Source organism: Anabrus simplex, chromosome 11, assembly GCF_040414725.1.
Source record: "Anabrus simplex isolate iqAnaSimp1 chromosome 11, ASM4041472v1, whole genome shotgun sequence".
NCBI classification, from domain to species: Eukaryota; Metazoa; Arthropoda; class Insecta; order Orthoptera; family Tettigoniidae; genus Anabrus; species Anabrus simplex.
The window spans coordinates 72,198,041-72,224,330 of NC_090275.1; the positions used below are offsets into that span (position 1 = coordinate 72,198,041).

Genomic DNA, 26,290 nt, shown 5'->3' on the forward strand with positions numbered 1-26,290 from the left:
GGAAGCTGTCATACGAAAATAAAGAGAGTCATACGTAACACTGGGCCAGTGCTCCTGTTTCCGATATCCCTGATAGAAAAAAACATTAGTAGGTCAAATTGTAACACAAAAGAAGCAACCCCGTAGAGGACAAGATCACAATCTACATCTCAAATAGTAACTGACTGTTTTCCTGTCTCCTCCTCCTCCTACCCCCCCCCCCCCCCCCCCCCACCAGTTGATGCACCAAAATTGTGAAATTCCGCTAGACTTCTTTCTCCACCTTTTCAAGTGTATACAGCAATGTAAAATGAAAGGCTGGAAGAATTTGGACTTGGAGTAAGTGTAGTCAGACCCCTCCTTGATGCAAGTGGAACTGAAACAGGGGGCATACAATATTCGTTGACGGCTGCTTTACATTTCTGAAATTGGTAAGACATCTGGCTTCAAAGGGAATAAGTGCAACAGGGACATTTCAAAAAAACCAGGCAGAGAAGTGCCCCGTTCAAAGAAAGGTGGACAGGAAAAAGAAGGGGATCATATGACTGCAGGAGTTTTGGTGGTGCGTTGCTGGTGCACTGGAATGGCAACAGTGTTGTCACTGATGGTACGAACTACAAACAGATGGAGATAAGCAGTGCACCAAAGCGGTCCAGCTTAACAGAATATGCAAAATATCTGTACAGTGATGAAAGCTGTTCAAGTCTATAGTGGTATCCGAAGAGTGGGTCTGCTCGACCAGTTTGGACTTCACCTGGAATGCTTCCGTGGATATCATAATCAGTAAATACATAACCATAAATAGAGTGTACAGTATTGTGATAAGTCTTTAGTGGAAATTGAAGATCTACTATACAGTGTAAATTGGATAACGTAATCAAACTCTCTAACACTACCTAAAAACCAAACTCCATGGCGCAACAGCCCCGAAGGGCCATGGCCTACCAAGCGACCGCTGCTCAGCCTGAAGGCCTGCAGATTACAAGGTGTCATGTGGTCAGCACGATGCATCCTCTCGGCCAATATTCTTGGCTTTCTAGACCGGGGGCGCAATCTCACCGTCAGATAGCTTCTCAATTGTAATCACGTAGGCTGAGTGGACCTCGAACCAGCCCTCAGATGTAGGTAAATATCCCTGGCCTGGCCGGGAATCGAACTCGGGGCCTACGGGTAAGAGGCACGCACGCTACCCCTACCATACGGGGCCGGCCTAACACTACCTACGTTGCAACATTATCGTACAATATAATGCTGAGTAACTAGTGTTGTTGTACTGACCTGAGTGCATAGCGCCCGATATATCGGACAGCCTGTGTAAATAAAACTACCACTTGTATGAACTTTCTGAATGTTGGAACGTGTTTCTGCTATTATTAAGAGTAGAAATATGTAAATAAATTGAAAGAAAACACAACAAATTAATTTTATGCACTAATGGGTTAATGACGGTCCTGCTGACATGGAGTCTACGACACTCATCTGCTACTGCAGACGTTATCTCGGGTTCACATCATTGTTCAATAATGATCCACTGTGCGATTGGTTAAGACGATGAAAAAGGAAGGGAATGAGTCATCATATCCAGTAGTCTGCGAGAGACCACATTAGTAGCTGCATATGGATTATCCGGATTTTCAATAATCCGGATCAGTTTCAGTCCCACTAATAATCTGGATAAACGTAGTTCTTGCGTACCATATTCAGGACGTAGCCAGAGAGTCACGCTCAATTTGACCAGGAAAGCCAAAACAGTTAACAGATGGGGACCATCAATCTCTTTGAAGCATGGCGAAGTCAAACCAGCAAGCTTTGTTAGAAACTGTGGCCGCACATATTACATTGGCGCCTGGAAGCGATGTCAATACTCGTAACATTAACATTCGTCAGGAGGTATTTTCGCTAGGATTCCACGGTCAAGCTGTGGCACAAAACACATTGCATGTGGACTCTAATGTAGTACCAATATAAATGGTCCGCTATTGAACATTATAAATTTTCCAGCTAACTCATTCTTGGTTGCCAGCGTTTCGCCCCCGTGTGCTAAGTTGGGCTCATCAGTTGGTACTTAGCACACCCACCAAGACACATGGCTAGTGCATACCGTGGAGGCCACTGCGTAGGCTACTTGAAGCCACCGGCAGCGCTAATCCTCTGTGAGAGACTTTGTCTCTTTACCAAAAATTGATGCCTGCTTGGCCATCAGATGATACAGATGTTGATTCCCATAGGGAATCTGAAATATTTGTCTCAAATGAGTAAATTTATAATACCAATATATATGGTCCGCTATTGGACATTATACATTTTCCAGCTAACCTAAGGAAATCAACATCTATATCATCTGATGGCCAAGCAGGGATCAATTTTTGGTAAAGAGACAAAGTCTCTCACAGTGCATTGGCGCTGCTGGTGGCTTGAAGTAGCCTACGCAGTGGCCTCCACAGTATGCATTAGCCATGCGTCTTGGTGGGTGCGCTAAGTACCAACTGATAAGCCCAACTTAGCACACGGGGGCGAAACACTGGCAACCAAGAATGAGGTAGCTGGAAAATTTATAATGTTCAATAGCGGACCATTTATATTGGTATTATAAATTTACTCATTCGGGACAAATATTTCAGATTTCCTATGGGAATCAACATCTATATCATGTGGACTCTAGAACAATGGAAGAGCATCACGTGGTGTGGCGAGTCATGCTGAACACGGTGGCAATGTAATGACTGTGGTTGGACCTAACAAATGTCAGGTACGTGTTACTTTCCCGAATGCACTTTTCCCACTGTCAAATCTGGCATAGGAGCCATTATGGTGAGGGCCTGATTTTTGGTTTGGTCTTAGTCCACTGATTTTAGTTCCTCAAACTATTAATGCTAAAGCCTATTGGGCAATACTGGACCATTCTATGCCACCCACTCTGTGGCAACATTTTGGAATCAGCCCTTTTCGTTTTGAACATGACAACGAACCTGCTCATAAAGAGAAGGCCATAACCGAGAGGTTTGTCGGAATGGAAGTGAATTGAATGGCCAGCCTAAGCCCTGAACTAAACCCAAGTGAGCATCTCAGGGATAAGTTACTGCGCCAGTTGACAGCCAGACCAGATTGCCTCAAAATGGCTACAGAACTGTTTGCTATGTTTCAGGAGGAATGGAAGAAAATACGTGCAGAAACTTTGTGGAAAGACTTCCTAGAATGGCAGAGACTGTGATAGCGCTGAAGGGAGGATCTATGTCATATTGGCAACAGAGCAGCTCCAGGTAAGCCAGTACCTACGGGTGTCTGGTCATTAATGCAGGTTTCTTAAAATCTTGTACTTACTAACCTTAAAAGTGTATATACTAACAATTCTGGTATAAGCTAACAGTATATTAGTTGGCAAAAAATTAGATTTTAACAGTAGGGTACATTAAGGAAGAATTACCATATTTACTAATGGGTATCTCACACGTTTTTCCTGAAAATTTGAGCTTAACCCTTGTAGAGCAGATTACATTTTTGGTTGTGAGCGTAATTATTTTCGTGATTTTATTTCTATTGTCAACACAAGTGAACATTCCGAAAACATAAGTAGATAACAATAGCGTTATTAGCTTTACGTCCCACGAACTACTTTCACGGTTTTCAGAGATGCTGAGGTGACTGAATTTAATCCCGCAGGAGTTCCTTTATGTGCCAGTAAATCTACTGACATGAGGCTGACATATTTGAGCACCTTCAAATACCAGTGGGCTGAGGCAGGATCAAACCTGCCAAGTTGGGGTCAGAAGGCCAGCATCTCAACTGTCTGAGAGACTCAGCTCGGCAGACGCAAGTAGTTGAGCATACATAAGTCATTCATACCTAATTTCATCAGAATAGATTGTAGATTTTAATTTATTCTTGAAGAAATAAATACTCAGTTGCCTGTTTTCGTGCAAAAGTGGCACAAGGTGCACCACACGGTAGTTTTGACTAACGTTTTCATGAGTAACTTTCTGTTATGCTCAGTAGCATACATTACACTCAGTCATATTAAAATCTCGGCCCGCAGAAGGATAACCTCCGTCTCTTGACAAATTGAATCACTTGAATTTTAAAACTTTCTGTAAGACTTGAACTCTTCTCCACAACTTGCCTGTAAGCAAAGTCATGATGGAAAACAAATTACAGTATGATAATACATTGGATTCTATCTTATACCTTATGTATTACACATACTGTCATACTGTATACTGAAATTTCAGCCAGTTCAACAATGTTGCATTCCATTTAGCTCATTAAGTCAGGATCCAGAATTACCTGTCTGCCTTTCACCAAATAAGGGATGAGAGCTGCTGCAACTAAGATAAACGGAGGATTTCCAGAGACAGTTCAACCTTGAGCTAAAAACAAGCATGCATGTGTACCTCATCATACTTATACCGAGACACGGAGAAAAATCAATGCAAGATATAAGTGGGGATTATTTTACTCCCTCCATTCCATATTAAAAAATTAGGACGTGTAATATACCTGAGTAAATACATCATGCAATCCTCTTCATACCCTACGTATACATATGTGCACCTACACTTCTTAAATATTTGGTCAATGGCTACTTATGGTATGAGAATTGTGACTATAAGAACATATTTGCAAACTCCACCATTCATGAAATTTACACCAGAGCAAGACCATGTTGGGTTGAAACATTCAATATCAAGACAGCAGACCTACCAGGTGGGCTGTTTATGCCAATAACGTAAATGTGATGGCTCCACACAAAACTCATGTGCTCAGCATGAATGCCTTTATTTTCTACGGACATGATTATGGTTTTCCTCACTCTCTGTTAACCACTATTCTCATGTATGTAAAAATAATTAGCACAGAAACCATTATATGTTACAGATCAATGATGAGTGTAAGTATCGTAAGTTATGATCTTCATTTCCGTGTTGACGTTTAACAAATAATATAGAGTTTGAGGGATGTTCCACCATTCAACACATTGCAAAAATATATTAAATTATAAGAAGACCAGTTTCGACTCACTTGGAGTCCTTATCAGTTCTTGGTGAAAATGGTAACACATCAATGAGTTGCTAGACATTACCATGCAATCACCTATAGGTACATGGTTTTTCGTTATGATGATTGTTATCAGATTCCCCTTGATTTAATTTTCACCAAGAACTGATGATGACTTCAAGGGAGTTGAAACCGGTCTTCTTATAATTTAATATATTTTTGCAATGTGTTGAATGGTGGAACATCCCTCAAACTCTATATTATTTGAGTGTAAGTATGGTAATTCAATATAAATACTGGGGTAAAACGTATGTACATCTATCACTATGGTCCTGTGGAATCAATGTACCTTTCTAATACTATATCTAAATTATTTGGAACATGATGATTTGAGAAAAGCATTAATAGAATTTTTGTTTCTCTTCGTTTGGTCCCAGGTCTGAAAAGATTAAATTTAAAATTTAAAAAAGTTGCATGAAAAGCCATCTGCAAAATCTTCACAGAATGCTTATTGATCCAACAACAGACTGAATATACAGATTGATTATTTAAAACAAGATGACTGAAAAGAGAAGCAAAAGATAATTGAGAATAATAGATAGTAAAATAGAAGAAGGCTAACCTCATTAGCACCACTGAAGAGTGGCTCCCCTGTGTGCATTTCCACCAAGATGCAACCTAGGCTCCACATGTCAATGGCCAGATCATATGGGATGCCTAGGAGAACCTCAGGTGAGCGGTAGAACCGAGACTGGATGTACTGGTAGATCTGAAATATGCGAAGTAATGAGATATTTAAATAAACTAAATTTTCATCAGAAGACAACAAACAAATATCATCATCATCATCATCTAGCACAGTTTCCAGCCACTTGCTGGGTCTGTTACCTGTCATTCCATTCCATTCATTGACATTCTGTTCCAATCTTTTCCTCTCTTCTCAATACAACCTTTCATTCCCTTCAGCTATCTGTCTCTACGTCGTCCCTTCCCACTTCCTTCTCATGCATTCTTATGTGCATCCTTGAGCCCTCCATTCATTTCACATACTCATACCATCTATCTCTATTCTCTCCAGTAAAGATTCCACTTTCAGTACTTCCCTCAACTTCTGAATTTCTTGCACTGTCTCTTCTTTTCTGTTTCTCAAGAAATTCATTTCATTCACCTACACTCTAAATATAACCTCCAAGCATGAAATATAACATAAGTGTAAATGACACAATTACAGAATCGACTTGAATCATAGGCTGTCAACTATATTAGGCCAGGAAATACAAGCAGTTCTGCGCTAAAAATGATACTCCATGTAGTTCCACCAGTTACCGCTAAGATCACTTTGTACCACTGTAGCTTCACAATTTGCACCAGTTTAACTCATTAGCAACATCATATGATATAAAATTCATGTTGATCTGTGTTGACAGTTGTACACTTAATGAAGTGAAATACAAGGCTAATGCTAATGTGACTATATTCTCACAATAGTCTGTTACATTATCATTACAATATTAACATTAGTCAGTTACATCATCATTACAATATTAACATAGTTACATCATCATTACAGTATTTAACTGACTACTGTGAGAATATAGTCACATTAGCATTAGCCTTGTATTGAACGAGTGGACCCATTTTACTCTATTAAGTCATTAGTGACATAGCAAATAGTGTTTTAATGATATTTTCGTGAAAATGGTTTACTTCTGTGTTCAGTTTTGTATATCTCATGAGGGCAAGTGTAAACTCATTACGTTTCATATGTTTTCTGTTAATCAAGAAATAAGTGGATTTCAGCCGTTTCTTGACAAGGCAATAAACCAGGTACTGTGTGCACTCATTCGGAAAAGTCGATGGTTTGTTGTAGGCATTTCAGAGAAAAAATTACAGAGCAAGCACAACTAGAAGGGTTTTCTTTTTTTGCATAAATGTGTACCTTCAGTATTCACACACTTTTCTCAGCTTTTCTGGGCTGGACAGTCCATTTCCACGTCCGCAAACTACTCATAAACAGACCCTGATTTATGACGGAGAGCATGATCATGTTGATCATCTCCAAACTGATGACCTACTGCTGTAGACAATATGCAGCTAGTGAAAATATCTTCATATCCTTCTGCCTTAATGTGCTCTATATTACTATGAGAGGATCAAATCCTTTATATGAAAAGCACCTCCACATTGTCACACCACCTTCACCAAATTGCATTGTGAGTGCTGTACAAGCTGCCATGCATCATTTGCCAGTGTTCTTCATACTCAGGCCCTCCTATCTGACAGCCACAGGGTAGACAGTGATTCACCACTCCAAATCACGCGGCTCCAGTTGATGTTCTTTACACCAGCAAATGTGATGCTTAACATTCGCCAATGAAATATGCAGTTTATGGGTGGGTGACATAGTCTTGAATCCAGCTCCTCACATCTCTCAGTGCACGGTCACGGTGCTAGCTGCATTTCCACTTCACGATGATTTCCTAGACGGTTGACCAAGGCAACTTTAGCAGGATGGAAATGGCCCTCACCGACTGCTTACTGATGTGACAACCAAAAACTATTCAAATTGTCCGGCTCCATGGCTAAATGGTTAACCTGCTTGCCTTTGGTCACAGGGGTCCCGGGTTCGATTTCCGGCATCGTCGGGAATTTTAACCATAATTGGTTAATTTTGCTGGCACGGAGGCTGGGTGTATTTGTTGTCTTCATTATCATCACGACACGCAGGACAAATCAAAAGACCTGCATCTGGCGAGCCGAACTTGTCCCAGGACACTCCCAGCACTAAAAGCCATACGCCATTTCATTACTAATCAAATTGAAAGTTACTAAGCTCCTTTGCTCATAGCACTGAACAACACTGAGCTCTCAGTTGCCTTTTATTGTAAGCAATGACTTTCATTTTATAACAGAGTAGCAGTCAAAGTGATATCTGGGCTTTAGTTTACATGAACAGATGGGTGTCCAGATACTTTTGATCAGATAGTGTATATTTACACCAATAATTTTCTGCAAGTGGAAAAACCCAGAAACAGCAAATAATATGAGAATTATACGAATAAACTTACCCTCTGTCCAAGCTGACATGAACTGCCAAAGTCCACAATCTTAATGGCAGAGCGTTTAGGGTTGCACAGGAGGATATTCTCAGGCTTGAGGTCACAGTGGATGATATTGAGCTCTGGCGTGGACAGGAACAACAGTGCCGTGCACAACTGTTGGGCAAATTTGCGAGTTAAGTTGAGTGACACCCCGCGGAAGTTGGTGTTTCGCAGCAAGTCATAGAGGTTGTATGACAGCAGCTCGAAGACTAGACAGAGGTGGTTACGCCACATGAAGTGACGCTTCAATTTCACTGCAAAAGAAACAGTCATAGCTATCAATACTAATCACATTAAGAACAAGACATTTTGTACATACAAATATCAGCTTGAAATTCGACAGGGAAATAAGAAAAATTTGGTATAAAAAGAGATGATCTGAACAGATCAAAACAGAAGGCATACTTGGAGAACTGATGGTCAAATTATCCAGTATCCAGGAATGGTCTCCAATCAAACTGTTGTATAAACACATTACATCATATGTCACAGGTGCGCATAAAAGAAAAATATACAAAATTCTGCTAGACCTTTTGTTTACATCTTACAATTCATCATTTCATCATACAGTAAAAACTCGATTATCTGCCAGGGGTCAGGACCGAGGTCATGATGGATATGAGAATAACATCAACAGCTTTAGCAATTATTATTGCTACCGAAAGGGGAATCCGCTGGCTGTGAGATCGGACAAACCATAGATATATATTGCAGCGTCCAACTGATAGTATTTCACCAGTTTCATAGTTTTGTGAGCTTACACATTACCATCGGTAGTTTGCATTTTCGAAAACATGGCTCTCTATTTTGCCCACATTACACCTGATTTCACTAACAGTTGTTCAACAGATACCATAAATTGTTGTGATACTTGAAGTACTTTCACATTTCCTTAGATGTTTAACAATTAATATTTACATTTTTTTCTTTGCCTAGTGTCAAAATGGGAAACCACGGAAAATCATCTTCAGGGCTGCCAACAGTGCGGTTCGAACCAAATATAGCAATATAGCACAGTGGAAAAATAGCATTATTTTAAGCAGTAACGAGATACAAAACCAGAAGTTATACCGCAAACAATCACACTCACTGCGCTAGTCGTAAACAATGACTGAATCCAAGACTGCGCTGCACCTGCCGCATTGCTGGCTGTAGGAAGGAGGAAAGGAAGTGATGTGGTTATAACAATGTGACGGTTAACAAAAACTGATAGTTAAAAGGGCGACGGACCATCGAGGTTATACTGGGTAACTAAACAGTATGAAACAATGTGTGTATATAAAATCCAAACAATACATCATGTGAGTTCTTGAAAAGTCCAGGGATTGTGTGATATTTCATTTTCAACTAACTAGTTCATGAATTATACTTGATTTCTAACAGCAAATGCCTTTCAGCTTCATATAACAAGTATACCCAGAAGACAAAGCATTCCAAGCATACCGATGGCTGAGAACGAAAGGGTTACAACTTTAAAAAAATGCATTTTTGAGATTTTACCATCAAAGTATATTTTGACCTCTACAACCTCCAAAAATGTTACAATATAAAATCTAACGTATTCATGCTAGGAAGCACTTCTAACGGTTTTCAATGTTCTGACATTAGTCGCTTTGCTTAATTCGAAAGGGTTACTTTTTGAGTTGTAACTCTTCTAGATTTATAATAAATGATGTAAGAATTATGTACACAGCAATTTTCATAAAAATTGTGTAAGAAGTGTATTTTTGAGAGGCCATGATGTAAACTGCGAAGACTTTAAAACTCTTCTCAAAAATCATAAAACTACGAAAAATTTAAACTCTTCTCAAAAATCATGGATTTTGAATTGTACACTCTTCTATTCTTGGTGATCAATGAATGAAAATCCACAGCCTGTTTCCAGTCATTTGACCGGGTCAGGAATGAAATGAATGAGGCCCCATCTAGCGGCGAGGATAGGAATTGTGCCGGCTGCCGAAGCCTGTTGCAGTCCTCTGGGGCAATAATTTTGGCAGATGAAATGAAATTATACTGAAGAGCACTGCTGGAATGAAAGATGACAGGGAAGAACGGATTACGCGGAGAAAAACCTGTCCTGCCTCCGCTTTGTCCAGCACAAATCTCACATGGAGTGACCGGGATTTGAACCACGGAACGCAGCGGTGAGAGGCCGGAGCGCCTAAGCCATGAATTGGCCATCAATATGTATCTTTATATTCAAAATGGTGAGAATTATAGAAGAAAAAAAGGTAGCTGTTACAACTGTTACTCATATATTGTTATACAAATAGGTCCTCAAAAGTGCAACTGAACCAAGGCCACAATGTTCATACATTTGTTACTGAATTTGTACAGCTTACAGAACTCTACACATTTACTGGTTATTGTGTTTCTACTTTACAGATGTTAACTTCTATTTTTCTTTATGAATGTCTGATGATTGGGATCTTTAACTAACAAATGTTGATTTGTAAGAATGATTAGTTTTTGCGATCTGACAGCATTGTAGCTTTGATAACAGCTAATGTAAGAAACTGATATGGAAAAACAATTGCATGTCTTACCTATATAATACTTGTTGTCCGCGTCAGCTTTGTTCATCATCTCCAGGAGCTTCACCTCAATTTGCGCCTGGTTCAGGAACGGCTTCTTATTTTTGATGATTTTTATCGCCACTTGGCACTGCTCTTCGTGGTCAAAAGCTTTCACCACCTATGAACACAAGATGTACAGTTTTTAACTAATGTACTGATGATGGAAGTATGAGGGATATGGCTGAAGTTTTGGAAATCAAGGGTGTTCTCAATTGTGTTTATAGTTTATAGTACATCCTGTAATTGAACTAAGTTCAGCAAGTCACTTGAAGTCATTCTTGTCTAAAAATAATTCTAACTCTACAACAGGGCTTCTCAAACACCCAAAATCTCATGCATGCAAACCGAGGCACAGAGGTTCTGTGCACAGTTATCGGTCCGACTCGGCTTGGTTTGGACCAGAGTTTGTCTCAGGATGACTTTGATAGCTTGGCTCAGCTCTGTTCGGACGGTGGAGAGCTGCGGAGCAAGTGAGGAAGGGGGAGACAGGTGCAGGAGCGGGAGCACTATTGCTGCAAGATCAAGGAGATCTAAAAGAAGATTTTGCACCATTCAATGAGGGTAAAATGGAAAATGTTCCTTAACGTTGTAATAAACATTTTAAAGACCACACTAGGGGCAAATTTCATACACAGAAAGACAGGAATACGAAAACAACACTCAAGAGGATAAACACAATGCAGTCAGCATGTGCAACAGAAAGAGGAGACAAAGACAAACATGAAAACACGAAAGGTCAAGGATAATCTGCATCTTCATACAGTGCAGTTTCTAAAGAGATGGGGTTCTTTCCTCATCAATTCCAGAATGTGTACATCCATTTCTTCTCAGCCCTCGATAAGCCTGTTTCTATTTCCCATCTTCAACAGGGTTCGCATCAATTCTCACTGACAGGGTGGGGATCCTGAGATATCTTCAGTCTTGATGAGAAAAGAGTAGGATGAAAAGAAATCTGAATACAGAAAAGAAAAGGGAAGAGGGCAAAGGATTAAGTAGCATACAATCCTGTACTTCAATCATATCATTCAAGGAACTAAACAGCACCTGTTACAATTGATTGTAAGGGGAAAATTGTAAGTTGATGTAGGGTTGGACACACAAGGTCGTTGTCGGCAGTTACTTGTTTCTGAGTTTACAGATTTCCTGGATAATAGCTCACTTCAATTCACAGCAGGGTTACGTGAACGATGTTGATCCACGAAATATCACTGCAATAATTATCACAAACGAAAGGTAATCATTGATTTACTCAAATAAAGTCTCAAATTCCAGGTTGATTAAGAAATACGTCGTTACTAGCAAGAAATATGTATACGTATTTACTGGCTGTAAATAGGAGTCCATGGTGTTGCATTCCGCTGCTTGCGCCGTCTTTTGTTTCTTTCTTGAGGTCCAGGGCCTACACCGATGAATGACAGTGCTATGTCTGCAATTTTTATTATCTTTGGCCGTATGTCTTGCATTCCGCTGCTCGCGCCGTCTTTTTTTTTTTTCCTTGAGGTCCAGGACTGGCACCAACTAGCTCTCTTTCTAGCAAATTGGAGTGCGGGTATTTTGTTGAAAAATAGCATGATCCCTGGACCAATAAATCGTTTAATGAATCAGTTAAAGCACATGAAGTGACAGCCCATCAAATTACAATGAATGAGAAAAATCAATAAAACGACACCAAAGAACTTCAGTGAGCAAAGACATCGCAGACGACAGTTTTGGACGAACAAAAAACATACGGAAGCGCTGCGACATAACAGAAATAGTTGTTGTAAAGCAGTAAAGTATGTATTCTCTAAATTAAATATTTCGTATTATTTCTTAATCAACCTGGGATTTGAGACTTTATTTGAGTAAAAGCAATTACTATCTCCCATTTGTGACAAATATTACAGTGATATTTCGTGGATCACATTTGTTCACATAACCCACAGCAGTTTGTGTTTAAACTTCCGGTGAGGGTACAGGCCAATTCTTGCGTTGAACATACGTCCACACATTGTGCAGCTGAGGGACGGGGGAGATCATGGCTGGGGTTGGCGAAGTTCGCTTTCCTGTCGCTTAATAGGCCTATCTTCATGTCTGCAGCTTTCTTGAACTGAGGTACAGACACTTTGCCGCCAGAGTAAACGGTCCTTGGCAAGTGTTTCCCAAGTTTTTGGTTTATTTCTGTCATCGTCAAGGTTTGTTTCAGTTGGTCTTTGAGACGTCTTGGAGGGCACCCCGTGGTCTTGAACCGGAGCCAAGTTCACCATAAGAGGATCTAGTGTGGTAGTCTGGTGCCCTTCATACAGCGCACATGTCCTGCCCATCTGAGGCGATGGCCAACGACCAATGCTTCTACAATCTTAGCACATGCTTTTTCGAGAACTTCAACATTAGAGACGTAGTTTTCCCACTTGATGTTCATGATGGAGGATAGTTTTTGCTGATGAAAGCGCTCCAACTTTTTGATGTCATGGCGGTATAAGGTCCACATACAAACAAGGGTATCCAGGTTAAATGACACTAAAGAATGGGCAGAGGTTTGCAGTACCAAGCAACTGTTTTTTCAGGATAGGGAAGCTATGGTGATCAACAACTATAGGATTGGATAAGGTACATGAAGGACAATATTTATAATTTACAGGAATTGAAGACACTTACAGTATCATCAATATTTTACGAGAAAAATATAGATCTCAGTGCAATTATAATGAAGCACCCTGTTTGAAAATAATATTTAATGAAGTACAGGCCTACTTGTATGTGTTTGTAACTATTGTATCAGTCTCATTATGACCCATGGTAACATATACCAGGCACAAGTACATGAAATCTACTTACTTGTCCAAACGAACCCTTGCCGATAAGGGAGTCTATCTCATAACGGTCAAGGAACTTCTCGCCATTTTTGATAATATAATCGTGATTATCATCATCAAATCCGTCGTTGTAAAGCTTGCGTTCCTTCTTGTGCGAGCTATCCTCGCCCTGCGTCTGCTGCGCCCGTCGTTTCTTTTTTGCGTAATATACCTGTAACACACAAACACAATTTCTGTTAAAAAACTCTGCTTAAAAGGCAAGTCAAGGATAATTTGAGATACAGTATACCATGATGTGCAAAAAGGAGAAAACTGCAAATTTTACATTTATTTTCAGAGAATTCAAGGAATGAATTTCCCAATATCACTATATTTTATTCTCTATATCCAACATTATGTTGTAAAAAACAAGTACCTTACAAGTAGTGATGTGTTAATTTTTCCCATTATTATTTATCATGTTTATGTAGGATTGGTGTACCAGATAGTCTAAACCTGGACTTAGTCAAGTTTTAAGGCCAGATGCAATACAAAAACTAATGTACGATAGTATATAAATACATACTCCATAACCGAGGGAGTGTTTTCATAATTGATTAATAAGAAAGTTTATACAGTCAAACCCCCAATTAATGGAGGCTGACTTAGGTGCGGCCAGTATCCAGTATTCGGGAGATAGTAGGTTCGAACCCCACTGTCAGCAGCCCTGAAAATGGTTTTCCGTGGTTTCCCATTTTCACACCAGGCAAATGCTGGGGGCTGTACCTTAATTAAGGCCACGGCCGCTTCCTTCCCACTCCTAGCCCTTTCCTGTCCCATCGTCACCGTAAGACCTAGCTGTGTCGGTGCAACGTAAAACAACTAGCAAAAAATAAATAAATAAATAAAATAAATAAATAAAAATAAAAATGGAGGCTGATAAAACAATAAACCAGATATGGTGATAATCTGATATAGTTGCAATGTATTTAATATTACAGATATGTGAACCACCACATGTTACAAAGATAAAATAATTTGTAACACTCTGTTATAACAATAAAATGGGAAAGCAAAAACAAACTTGTAGATTTATGTGACTTTAAAATCATTGTCTTACAAGTAAAGTGCATGAAGTTCCTGCTTAGAATTTTGATGAAGCTCTCACAATTGAAAGAGATATGTACTAGAAATAGAAACTAGGATGAAGTCTTACATTTCATAATCATTTCTGAGGGTAAGCAGAAAACAAAGAAATATGTTACGAGTAGGTAGGCAACAAGGCAAATATATCTGTCTATTGCCATGAGAATGTAAATTTATGATCCTAATGCCTTCAAATCTAAGTACAAACCGTTTATTTCTAGAAGATGATGGCAGTGCATTAATTGTGTATTTCTTGTACAAGAAACAGCTGTTTCCAGCACTGCGTTGTGAAAGTACATTATCACGATCTGGAGTGAACATATAGTACAGTATTATTTTTAATTATGCCTTTGAAGTTATCTGTTTGTTTTGTTTATCATCAGATCCATGTTTAAAATATACAGAGGTCTACAAGGCAAGAGATCAATTTTGATTAAAATTAGAGGTACAGTAAGGTAATACTGTAAAAACCTGTGCCTTCTGTATTATTGTAATTTATACACACAATAACAACATCAAATATTTATTTGTTCAAATAATATAAGTAAATATTTAGTTACCTCTTTCTTTACCTATGTTATATCAAAATGATTTTACCATTTTTGAATATCTACTTCTGTGTCAAAAACCCAAAGAGGAATAGAATAAATACAGTTGTAACTCTACAATATGGCATAAAAATTAACTAAAATTGTCTAGTTAGCTACTCAAAACATAAAATTTTATCTATTATCTACATCTCATGCTAGAAGAGGAAGCGCAATCCAACATTTCTCAAATTACTCATCTTGACTATCTCTTTCATTATGTGAAAGTTTCAACAAAATCCTAAGCACGAGTTTCATGCTCCTTCCTTGTTTATCATGAGGATAATCTGATATAGTTGTAATGTAGTTCACGTGACTTGACATCATCATCATCATCATCGTCGCAGGACCTTCAGTTTTACATCTAATCTAAATGACAGGAACATGATGCTCCGTTTCAAAAGTCCCAATACAAATGGCATCATTCTTCGTATTATGAGGTTGATATTTCCAGAGTATATATCCTACCATCTTTAAAATCACTGATTAGGAAGGACAAAGCAACTGCATTGTTTAATTACAGTAATTAAATAATACATCTATAAAAAATATTTATCTTACAAATTAACCTCAGTGATTTTGCTTGGTACATTTATGTTCATTCTGTCCATCCTGAAACTACAAACATATAATTATTTATTATTTTTAGTGTATAGGTTTAAGAGCCTAAAGTTCAAGGTTCAAGAACAGGGGCTGATGGACTTACAAATAGACAGATTGTGAGACAGATCCTCAAAATTTTAAGAAAAAAACCTTTGAAGAAGAAAGGTATTCTCTGATCAGAGGAAGGGAGCTACACCAGGAGAAGATGCAACAATATTGGAGAAAGATCAAATTCCAATGGTTGAACAAGCGCAGTACCAGGTAGGCCCCATTCGCAAGTAGTAGTAGTAGTAGTAGTAGTAGTAGTAGTAGTAGTAGTAGTAGTAGAAGAAGCAGCAATGTAGCTCGTATAAAGAGAGAACAATATCAAATGTTTCAGTTCCCACATTAATTTATTCCTGAATAAAAATAGCAAACATTCATGCCTTAGTAAGAAATTTTTTGTTACAGCAAGTATGAGTTTGGTGATCAAGGACTGATTAGTTCCGGAATTTTTTTCCACCGACTTGTGTCATCTTCTGTTGGCGATTTCTCTGTTCGACTTTTCTTGTAAGATTGTGAACTGGAAATTCATATTCAAGTTGGACACGTCTCTATTCTGGAACTGTACTTTTTCATACTGACTACCATATATTCCGGAAGGTTGGGAGATGTAGTACATCGTGAACAGCAAAACTATATGCTTAGTAAAGAGAGTTCATTAAAGAAGATCAGACAGGAAAGATGCAAAGAGAGTTCATTAAAGAGGATCAGATAGGAAAAATGAAAGTGAGGAATCAGGCACAAATGGAAGCAATGCCAGATTCAGCCAGGGACCCGGGGTTGTCACCTCACGCTCCAAACCCTGGTAGCCTATGTGACGATGCACCGATGATTACACTTCGAATCACCACGGACTAAAGACTGCGAACAACCAATCACTACTTCCAAGGAAAGAATGCTATTGAGAATTAACATCAGGTTCATGTTCGACTGTGATTCTTTGAAAATGGGGATAAATTAGACTTGGATAAGCAATGCTGATAATGATTGCTGTTGTTTAAAGGGGCCTAACATCTAGGTCATCGGTCTGCCAGGGTCAGACTAGGCTTTGATTTGTAGCTTTTTTTTTTTTTTTTTTTTTTTTTTTTTTGCCATTTGCTTTACATCACACCGACACAGATAGGTCTTATGGCGACGATGGGACAGGAAAGGCCTAGGAGTGGGAAGGAAGCGGGCGTGGTCTTAAGGTACAGCCCCAGCATTGCCTGGTGTGAAAATGGGAAACCACGGAAAACCATCTTCAGGGCTGCCGACAGTGGGGTTCGAACCCACTATCTCCCGGATGCAAGCTCACAGCTGCGCGACGCTAACCGCACGGCCAACTCGCCCGGTTTGTAGTAAATTAATGTCAAGGACACGAGAAACTGCCATTTATAGAAATCTGACGCCAGAATAGCTGGCGATCTACCGAAAATGACTGCCAGGATCAGGTTAGGTTGTTACCAACTGAAGACTACAATCGGGGCAGGTAAAGTTGATATCAACCAAAAACTATGACTAGGAACAGGTTAGCTTCTTGTCCTCTGGGAACTATTGCTACGAACATATTTTACCGCTATAACTGAAAACTATTGTCACAATCTGGTTATGAGGCAATTCACTGAGAAATCTAATGTCAGGGTCAGAAACAATCGAAAACGACAATCGGGAACAGGAGACTGCAATCCTCCAAATAAATTTTCATCAGAGTCACGCCCAGTTGTGATAAATCGGTAACTACTACCGATCAGGAGTAAAAGTTGTGATCCACTGAAGGCCAGCGGCGCTGGCAATCTATACCGGGCGATTCCACAGGTTGCGCAAAAAAATGTAGTTCATAGAGGGGTTAAAGTAAAACAGCTTTCAAATACGAACGTATAGTCTAGAACGAAACCGTGCATCAGGACAACGCTGGGAATGTAAAGAATGACAATGGGCAGTTTATTTTATTTATTTTTCCTAACTCTTCATGCAGGATAAAACTGATGGACGTAGGGGTTGTGATGAAGGACTTGGTTCAGCAATTTACGGGATTGGACAGGACTAGATTCTAGCAGACTGATGAGGACAACCGAACATCGAACAGACTTCACTGTGATTGTGGTCAACCTTCAGTAATGGAGAAGGCACTATAAGAAGAACTATTCTACATTCCTAATTACTTTTTTTTTTTGCTAGGGGCTTTGCGTCGCACCGACACAGATAGGTCTTATGGCGACGATGGGATAGGAAAGGCCTAGGAGTTGGAAGGAAGCGGCCGTGGCCTTAATTAAGGTACAGCCCCAGCATTTGCCTGGTGTGAAAATGGGAAACCACGGAAAACCATTTTCAGGGCTGCCGATAGTGGGATTCGAACCTACTATCTCCCGGATGCAAGCTCACAGCCGCGCGCCTCTACGCTCCTAATTACTAACAATCAATGAAGTGATACTCGTTTGTGTACATTGCGAAGTTAGATACTGGACACTTGTTTACTACGCCGATGTGATGCCCGCATTGGATGTGGTGGGCGACAGTTTGAAATGCTTTTTGTAAACAACATGCAGTGTCCAGCGTCTAACTTCATTGTGAGCACAAAGACTACCGCTTTACTGATTGTCAGTTCTGAATAATTTATTATTATTATTATTATTATTATTATTATTATTATTATTATTATTATTATTATAACATCTCAGAAGACATACAGGACAGATGTAAATTCAGAACCAAAAATCGACAATCGCCAGTTTGAAGACAAACCCCAACACCAGAAGAACGAAGGAAGAAGCTCAGTGAGAACATGAAGAGATTTTGGGAGGAGAAGACGGCCATCACATCAGCGAAGGTGGTTCAATCGAGCTCCTAAGTAGGGCATAACCATGTAAAATAATAATATTACGGTCATCTCAAACGAATGGACGGAAACAGGCTGACTAAATAGGTCTTTCACTGTTTTGACTCCAAACCCAAAACCACAATGCCCTGGTTTATAAACACCAAGGAAGACCTCCAAATGCTTCATATAAAACCCGAAGACTCCTTCAATAGAGATCTCATCCGCAAAAAAGATACTGACGAATGGGATAAACAAACAGAGACAAGCGACCGAAAAGAAGACAGGGTAACACCTGGACAGAGGAATGAGGGAATTCTGGGCTCAAAAGAAAGTGAAGCAAACTGCCAAATGTTAATAATGTTATTTGCTTTACGTCCCCCTAACTACTTTTTCGGTCTTCGGAGACGCCGAGGTGCCGGAATTTAGTCCCGCGGGAGTTCTTTTACGTGCCAGTAAATCTACCGACACGAGGCTGACGTATTTGAGCACCTTCAAATACCACCGGACTGAGCCAGGATCGAACCTGCCACGTTGGGGTCACAAGGCCAGCGCCTTAACCGTCTGAGCCACTCAGCCCGGCAACTGCCAAATGTAGCAAGACTTAACGTGGTCCTAGATGGCCACAACGAATAACAACAACAACAACAACAACAATAATAATAATAATAATAATAATAATAATAATAGTAGTTTCACGCCCTACTAGCCTAACCACTTGATTTTCAGAGATGCCGAGGTGCTGGAATTTTGTCGCGCAGTTCTTTTACGTGCCAGAAATCAACCGATGCGAGGATGAAGTATTTGAGCATATTCTAATATCACCGCACTGAGCCGGGACTTGAGATCAGAACGCCAGCGTTCTACCGTCTGAGCTACTCGGTCCGACTGTGGACAAATAAGTAAGTAAAATAAATTGTCCATTGACATTCCCAGGCTTGCCCTAACGCAGGGTTTGTTCCTATACTATACGTTCCTACTCGAAAGGTGTTGTATTTTGATCCCTCTATACGCTACTTCCGATTTTCCCTCTATTGCAATTTATTCGTTGCTATTACTATGTCAGTATTCTTTTCTCTGGTATATAATCTCAAGGACCAAGAGTGCATTTGCCTACAAGGATCAAACAGCCGGACTTACAGACCCATGTCTCTGAAATACTCTCTAATTGAATATATTGTATAACCTTCGTCTTTATTATATGAAGTGTCGTTTCTTCTAGCATTTATTACATACAACAGGGCTTATAACATAGAGAGGTGATCTTATTGTGGAAGTATCATTTAATAATTTCTCTCCCCATTTAGAAACCGTGGGTACGTCAAATGGGTGGATTTTGTTCAGATTTTTCCTTCTTTATCGAGATCTGAATTTTGTAGCCCCTTAAGCAATGATTCAGTACAATACAAATAAAATAAGTTGGAAGTGGTTTACGAGCAGTGCACGAAGAATAGAACTCGGCATGACTCAGAGGCCTCCTCCACGTGGAGCGACCCATTCCCATGACGTCTCAACCTCCCACGCCACAAGTCTCTTCTTCGCCGTGGCTCCGGCCGGGGACATGCTCTGCCGTTTCCCTGACCACGCAAACATAGCGAATATCGTAGCGACAAACCGGCTCATTGTTGGAAATGGTATAGATCAACGTTTTCTTTAACACGGTACTCCAGAAGATGAGATCAAGTCAATGTCACGTTTGTCTTGGCAGAAAATGATAATGCAATCCACCCACCTTCTTAGTCGAACGAGTTAATTCATGCTCCGCGGTAACACTGGGAAGCTGCACCGACACGCGCAGTGCTATGACGAAATACGGGAAGTTTGCTACATCCTCGTTACTATCTCACAGTAAACTGTATAAAAATTAAAGTGTTCTGTTTCTTTGCCCCCCTGGGAGATCTACAGTATATTACAGTTCATGTATATTGTATGTACGTAGCCTTTTCCGCAGCGAAAAATTTAGATGTAAGTAGGTTGAGGATTCCCATATTCATACTGCAATCTACTGATAACTTAGCATGATACTATAAAGCAGATGCAGGAAGTGCTACCAAGCCTAAGCCTCCCAAGTATAAATGTGTGCATCTGCCCAGAGTCGAGATAAGTTCGAGTTGTGGTGGTTTTAAACATAATACCATCGGCGTCAGGAGGGAACACAGTTAACCAAGGAAGGTCGGGTGGGTAAGATGAAAGTGATAAGCATGACGTAAGTAAGTGGACCTAGGAAAGGTTTTCATTCCCCTTCTCGAAGGGGAGGGGTGGGCCAACAAGAATGTAACGCCTTCTCTCTGGCCAGGAGATTCAGCGGGTTTGGATATTTGAAGGAGTTGGGAGAGGAGGTTTGAATCGGCGGAGGAACTGGGTGGGGGGGGGGGTCGGCCTCTTGGCTAAGTGCTTTATTGATTTTATAAATTCTACAATTTGTCATTACATGGTTGTACAATTTATTTTCAGTAGCTGTGCTGTTGCGATTCATATTTACAATTTTCCAGTTTACAATTTGTTCTTCCATTTGTTTTACAATATAGTTACAATTTTGCTCCGTTACAATATGTGGTTATATTTTCCCTATACTCAGCTAGGGGTCCCGTAGTCACCAACCGAAGCTCCCGAGTCGAGACGAGTCGAGAGCCCCTGAGTTTTACTCCTTTTAGTCGCCTTTTAAGAAAGGCAAAGGATACCGAGGATGTATTGTACTCCCCACCCACTCACAGGGGCGAAATCAGAATCACTGCTGTTGGGAAGAGATTCATGAGACGTTCAACAGGATACCCACGATAGAACATAAATAGGAAAGAGGTCGTGATGAAAGAAATGAAGAGAAACAATCCCAAAGCAAATCTTACGATACCAAATCAGAGAAAGTAGCTCTATTGGACGCCCAGCAAAGAGATGGCCTTAATTAAGGTACATTCCCAGCATATGCCTGGTGTGAAAATGCGAGACCACGGAAAAACATCTTCAGGGCTGCCGGCAGTGCGGTTCGAACCCTCTATCCCCCGAATGCAAGCTGATAGCTACGTGACCCAAACCGCGCAGCCACTTGCTCGGTCTTTTGAATGTTGGCCCGCAACAGTCGGTACTTATAATCCTTACCAGACGCTGACTCAGCCCAAAAGGTCTGCAGATTCAAAAGCGACGCGTGGTCAGTGTGGTGAATCCTCTCGGCCATTATTCATGACTCTCTAGACCAGGGCCGCAATCTCACCATCAGATAACTCCTCTATTGTTGCTGAGTAGACTTAAAACCAGCAGTCAGATTCAGATTAAAATCCCAGACCTGGCCGTCAATCGAACCCGGGTCCTCCGGGTAAGATGCAGGCTCGCTACCCCTAGACTATGGGGCCGTCTCGGATTAATCACACATGTATGTGTATGTATGGGGTATTCAGCCCGATGGCTGGTTTGATCCTCCACAGCTCTGCCAGCAGCTGTCACAGATAGTCTAGGCGTCACTAAAGAGGCGTACTAGGGAAATGAGGAGTGAAATAGTTTCCCGTTGCTTTCCTTACCGGGCCAGAAATTGCTGTCACATATCAATCTGCCAAGCCCACTGAAATACATGCACCAACATACCCTATGAGCAACATTTTCACACCATTCATAACAGAGACTGGCTGCACAAGGAATGGCATTACTGGCATCGTTCATATCCTGAATCACACACGTAATTTTTCAAATCATTCGCGAATAGTTCTCACATCAGCTGCATCTTAGAAAGCGCGTCGATCTGCATTTGGAGCACAAAGTGTTCCTAACGACGAAATATTATTTCATCACGTTATCGAATTCAACGCTTGCTTCAAGCATATTGCAACATTTATTGAAACCACGGTGCCTTGTCTACTTACCACCGTTGGAGGCTCCGCAAACATGTCTACAGACACCAGATTACGTAACTGTGCTATATGGGCGGGCGGTATTTACCTTCTTTCGTTAGTCGCACATCATCTTCGCCCATAGCGAATTGGTGTTATTAAAAGTAGTGAGATTTATACACTTATTTTTTCTTCTTCTTTCTTACTGGTCTATTTTTTTTCAATTATCAGGGGTCGGCACTTGATATGGATTTAATCTTGTTTTACGGCCGGGTGCCTTTCATGACCTCGTCCCGTATGCGGAGGCATGTATTCACTATTGTGTTTCTATGGAGGTTTGTAGTGTGATGTGTTGAATGTAAATTAAGATGCATATTAAGATAAACACCCAGCCCCCGAATTAGAGGAATTAAAACCCTCGACCCAACCGGGAATCGAATCCGGGGCCCTCTTAACTGAACGCTGGCCATTCAGTAAAGGAGCTGATACGATTTTCACACTTGCGTAAATGTAATAATCTTTTCCCAAATTTTGTTACAAATATCAATACACAAGAAAAGTACGTCTTGATGACGCAAGTTGCTTTACATCGCACCGACACAAATAGTCTTATGGCGACGATGGGACAAGGAAGGGCTGGGAATAGGAAGGAAGCGGCTGTGGCCTTAATTAAGGTACAACCCCAGCATTTGCCTGGTGTGAAAATGGGAAACCACGGAAAACCATCTTCAGGGCTGCTGACAGTGGGGTTCGAACCTCCTATCTCCCGAATACTGGATACTGGCCGCACTTGAGCGACTGCAGCTATCGAGCTCGGTTCTTGATGATGATGCTTGTTGTTTAAAGGGGCCTAACATCTACGTCATCGGCCCCTAAAAACCCAGAGCATTACACCCCTTGAAGGGCCTTGGCCTACCAAGCGACCGCTGCTCAGCCCGAAGGCCTGCAGATTACGAGGTGCCGTATGGTCAGCACGACGAATCCTCTCGGCCGTTATTCTTGGTTCTCGAGACCGGGGCCGCTATCTCACCGTCAGACAGCTCCTCAATTCTAATCAGGTAGGCTGAGTGGACCTCGAACCAGCCCTCAGGTCCAGGTAAAAATCCCTGACCTGGCCGGGTATCGAACCCGGGACCTCCGGGTAAGAGGCAGGCACGCTACCCCTACACCACGGAGCCGGCCATCGGCCCCTAATGGTACGAAATGCAATGACAAATTAAAAGTTCAAAATCATCCACTGACCAAAATAAAAAATGTCATGAAGAATGAATGGATGGAAATGAATTTAAAACTATCAGTGGATCCGACCCAAAAACTATCATAAAAATAATATTACTATCCAAGGGACACATCTATAGCACAATCCTGAATCGAGGATGCTTGCTGTCTAAAGGGGTCCAAAATCCAGGTCAACGGCCCCTCATAATGGCACTGATCGCTAGTAAAGTAGAACCATGGTATTTGTCATGTTGGGGTACTGTGATAGTACATATATCACACCCCCGAATTATATGTAGAAGTTAGAGATATTATTGTCGGTATTCGATTTATTATTATTATTATTCGTTATTATTAGTATTTCATTTGTATATTTTGCCATTTATATTTGTAAGCTGAAAGATATCCACATATGTAGGTATGAGTAATTTGTTTTGCACGAGTGGGAAAACATTGCTTTAATAACTCTGGTAATTTGGATGCGTCATGTGGCTACCCGAGTGTCTTATGAGATGTATTTGTTGTTGTCGTCGGGAAGTTCTATTAGTCATGTATATATCCCAGTCTGAGGAGATGAGCTTGTTGTGGTACTAGGAAAATTTGTATGACTCATGTGATATACCCGAGCGTTTGTTATTGTCTTGAGACCACGTATGAGTTCAGGGCTTGGTCTTGACTAGAGATCACTCATGATTGGCGGGCAAGCACCAATCCAGACGTATCATCTGAGAGGAGGGGGATGTTGATGTCTATAAAGGTTGATCATACAGCGGCAACCAGGGACATTGTAAAGGAACGAGAAGGGAGACAACTACAACCAGTGACACTGTATGAGAGAACGACAACTGACACACTGTACGAGAAGGAAGTAGTGCTGGATATACGGTATTCGAGTGACACGGCTGCAATGGACTGGACTTCAAACGTTCATGGAACGTAGTCTTGTTATGTTCGTGGAAAGTGGCTGATCAACAAATTTTGGAGGGCGTACGCATTAAGTGGTGTTGTACTTGTGGAGGTCTAGCAATATATGTTGGTGAAAGCTATCTCAGACTTTGCATAAATTATGTTGAGGATCGACAAGCGTGTTACTAAAATGTATATATCTTTACAGTGTTAAAATATGTGAACGCAGTATTACAAGGTACAGTATCTGTGTGATGTGATAACCGCCGATTACGAGAATCGGTAAGTCGAATTGATATAGAGACAGTGAAGGGTATTTATCCTCATCCATGTACATTGTTCATCGGACTATCTACAAATGGTAGCTTAGTTCTCGCTTTCGTTTTCCCACGGTTTTCATTATTGTTGTTGTTGTAAATATGGAGTCTTCCAGCAATGTTTTTTGTGTGTATTATACGTATAATGTTGTATGTTGATGAGGTGCTCATGCATGGATTTTGTTAAGAATATAGTTAGGTAGCTATTTTAGAATCAGTGGAGTTATTGATGAACCTAGGTGCAGTTCCTACCTATTTAGTCGTTTTCAGGAGGTTAGGTAAGGCCTGCAGCAGATGTACCAGTACGCAGCATTATGTACACGCCCTGGGATATAAAGTTTATCATGCTCTATCAAAATTCGAGGGATCCATTCTGGTGAACTCTGGCGCCCATACTACGGACATTTCGATTAAATATTTTTATTAATTTATTTCGATACATTATATTCATGAAGTTTTTGAGTATTTTATTTATTTATTTATTTATATATTTTTATTCATGATATTTATCAGTAGTCATCAAATTGTTACAGTACTAATCAAAAGTAGCGTAGACTCACGGTATTCCACACATGATGGTACTACTCACAAGTATTGCATGTCGCACAGGTAACGCACACCTATGGTGTTTCTCACATAATGGCGCCAATCACAGGCAACGCAAATCAATGGCCTCACCTACGTGTACTAATCACGGACGCCGGTATTCCCGTGGCGTTCCTCATATAGTGGGTAATAATCACAGGCAACGCAGACCCACGGTGTCGCTCATATAGTGGTATATACTAATCACAGGTAACGCCCAGACCCGTGGTGTTTCTCACAATGGTACTAATCACGGCTTCTGGAAATCCACAGTGAACCACTCTCTGCTGCTACTAATCACAAACCTATTGTGCACCTATTACAGTGGTACTAATCGCTAGTAAAGGCGACCCATGGTGTTCCCCGCGTGATGGTACTAATCAAAAGTAGTGTCATGGTTCTAATACAAGCATCCCTTGGTCACCCCTTTTAGTCGCCTCTCGCGACAGGCAGGGGCAATACCGTGGGTGTATTTTTCGTCTGACCGGGCGAGTTGGCCGTGTGCGTAGAGTCGCGCGACTGTGAGCTTGCATCCGGGAGATAGTAGGTTCGAATCCCACTATCGGCAGCCCTGAAGATGGTTTTCCGTGGTTTCCCATTTTCACACCAGGCAAATGCTGGGGCTGTACCTTAATTAAGGCCACGGCCGCTTCCTTCAAACTCCTAGGCCTTTCCTATCCCATCGTCGCCATAAGACCAATCTGTGTCGCTGCGACGTAAAGCCCCTAGCACCGGGCGAGTTGGCCGTGCGCGTGGAGGCGCGCGGCTGTGAACTTGCATCCGGGAGATAGTAGGTTCGAATCCCACTATCGGCAGCCCTGAAGATGGTTTTCCGTAGTTTCCCATTTTCAC

The 26,290-nt window shown here is 40.8% G+C and overlaps 1 protein-coding gene across 4 annotated transcripts in view; it reads right to left on the reverse strand.

Moving 5' to 3' along the window:
• The window catches only part of mnb (minibrain), a 657,539-nt gene that overhangs the window by 46,539 nt on the left and 584,710 nt on the right, over nucleotides 1–26,290 (reverse strand). For all 4 annotated transcript variants that reach the window (XM_067155254.2, XM_067155253.2, XM_067155251.2 and 1 more), the window contains 4 exons: nucleotides 13,466–13,654; nucleotides 10,619–10,766; nucleotides 8,040–8,326; nucleotides 5,594–5,740 (listed from right to left, as the gene is read on the reverse strand). In XM_067155254.2, the coding sequence (XP_067011355.2) occupies nucleotides 5,594–5,740; nucleotides 8,040–8,326; nucleotides 10,619–10,766; nucleotides 13,466–13,654 (771 nt within the window). The remainder of the gene's footprint in view (nucleotides 1–5,593; nucleotides 5,741–8,039; nucleotides 8,327–10,618; nucleotides 10,767–13,465; nucleotides 13,655–26,290) is intronic.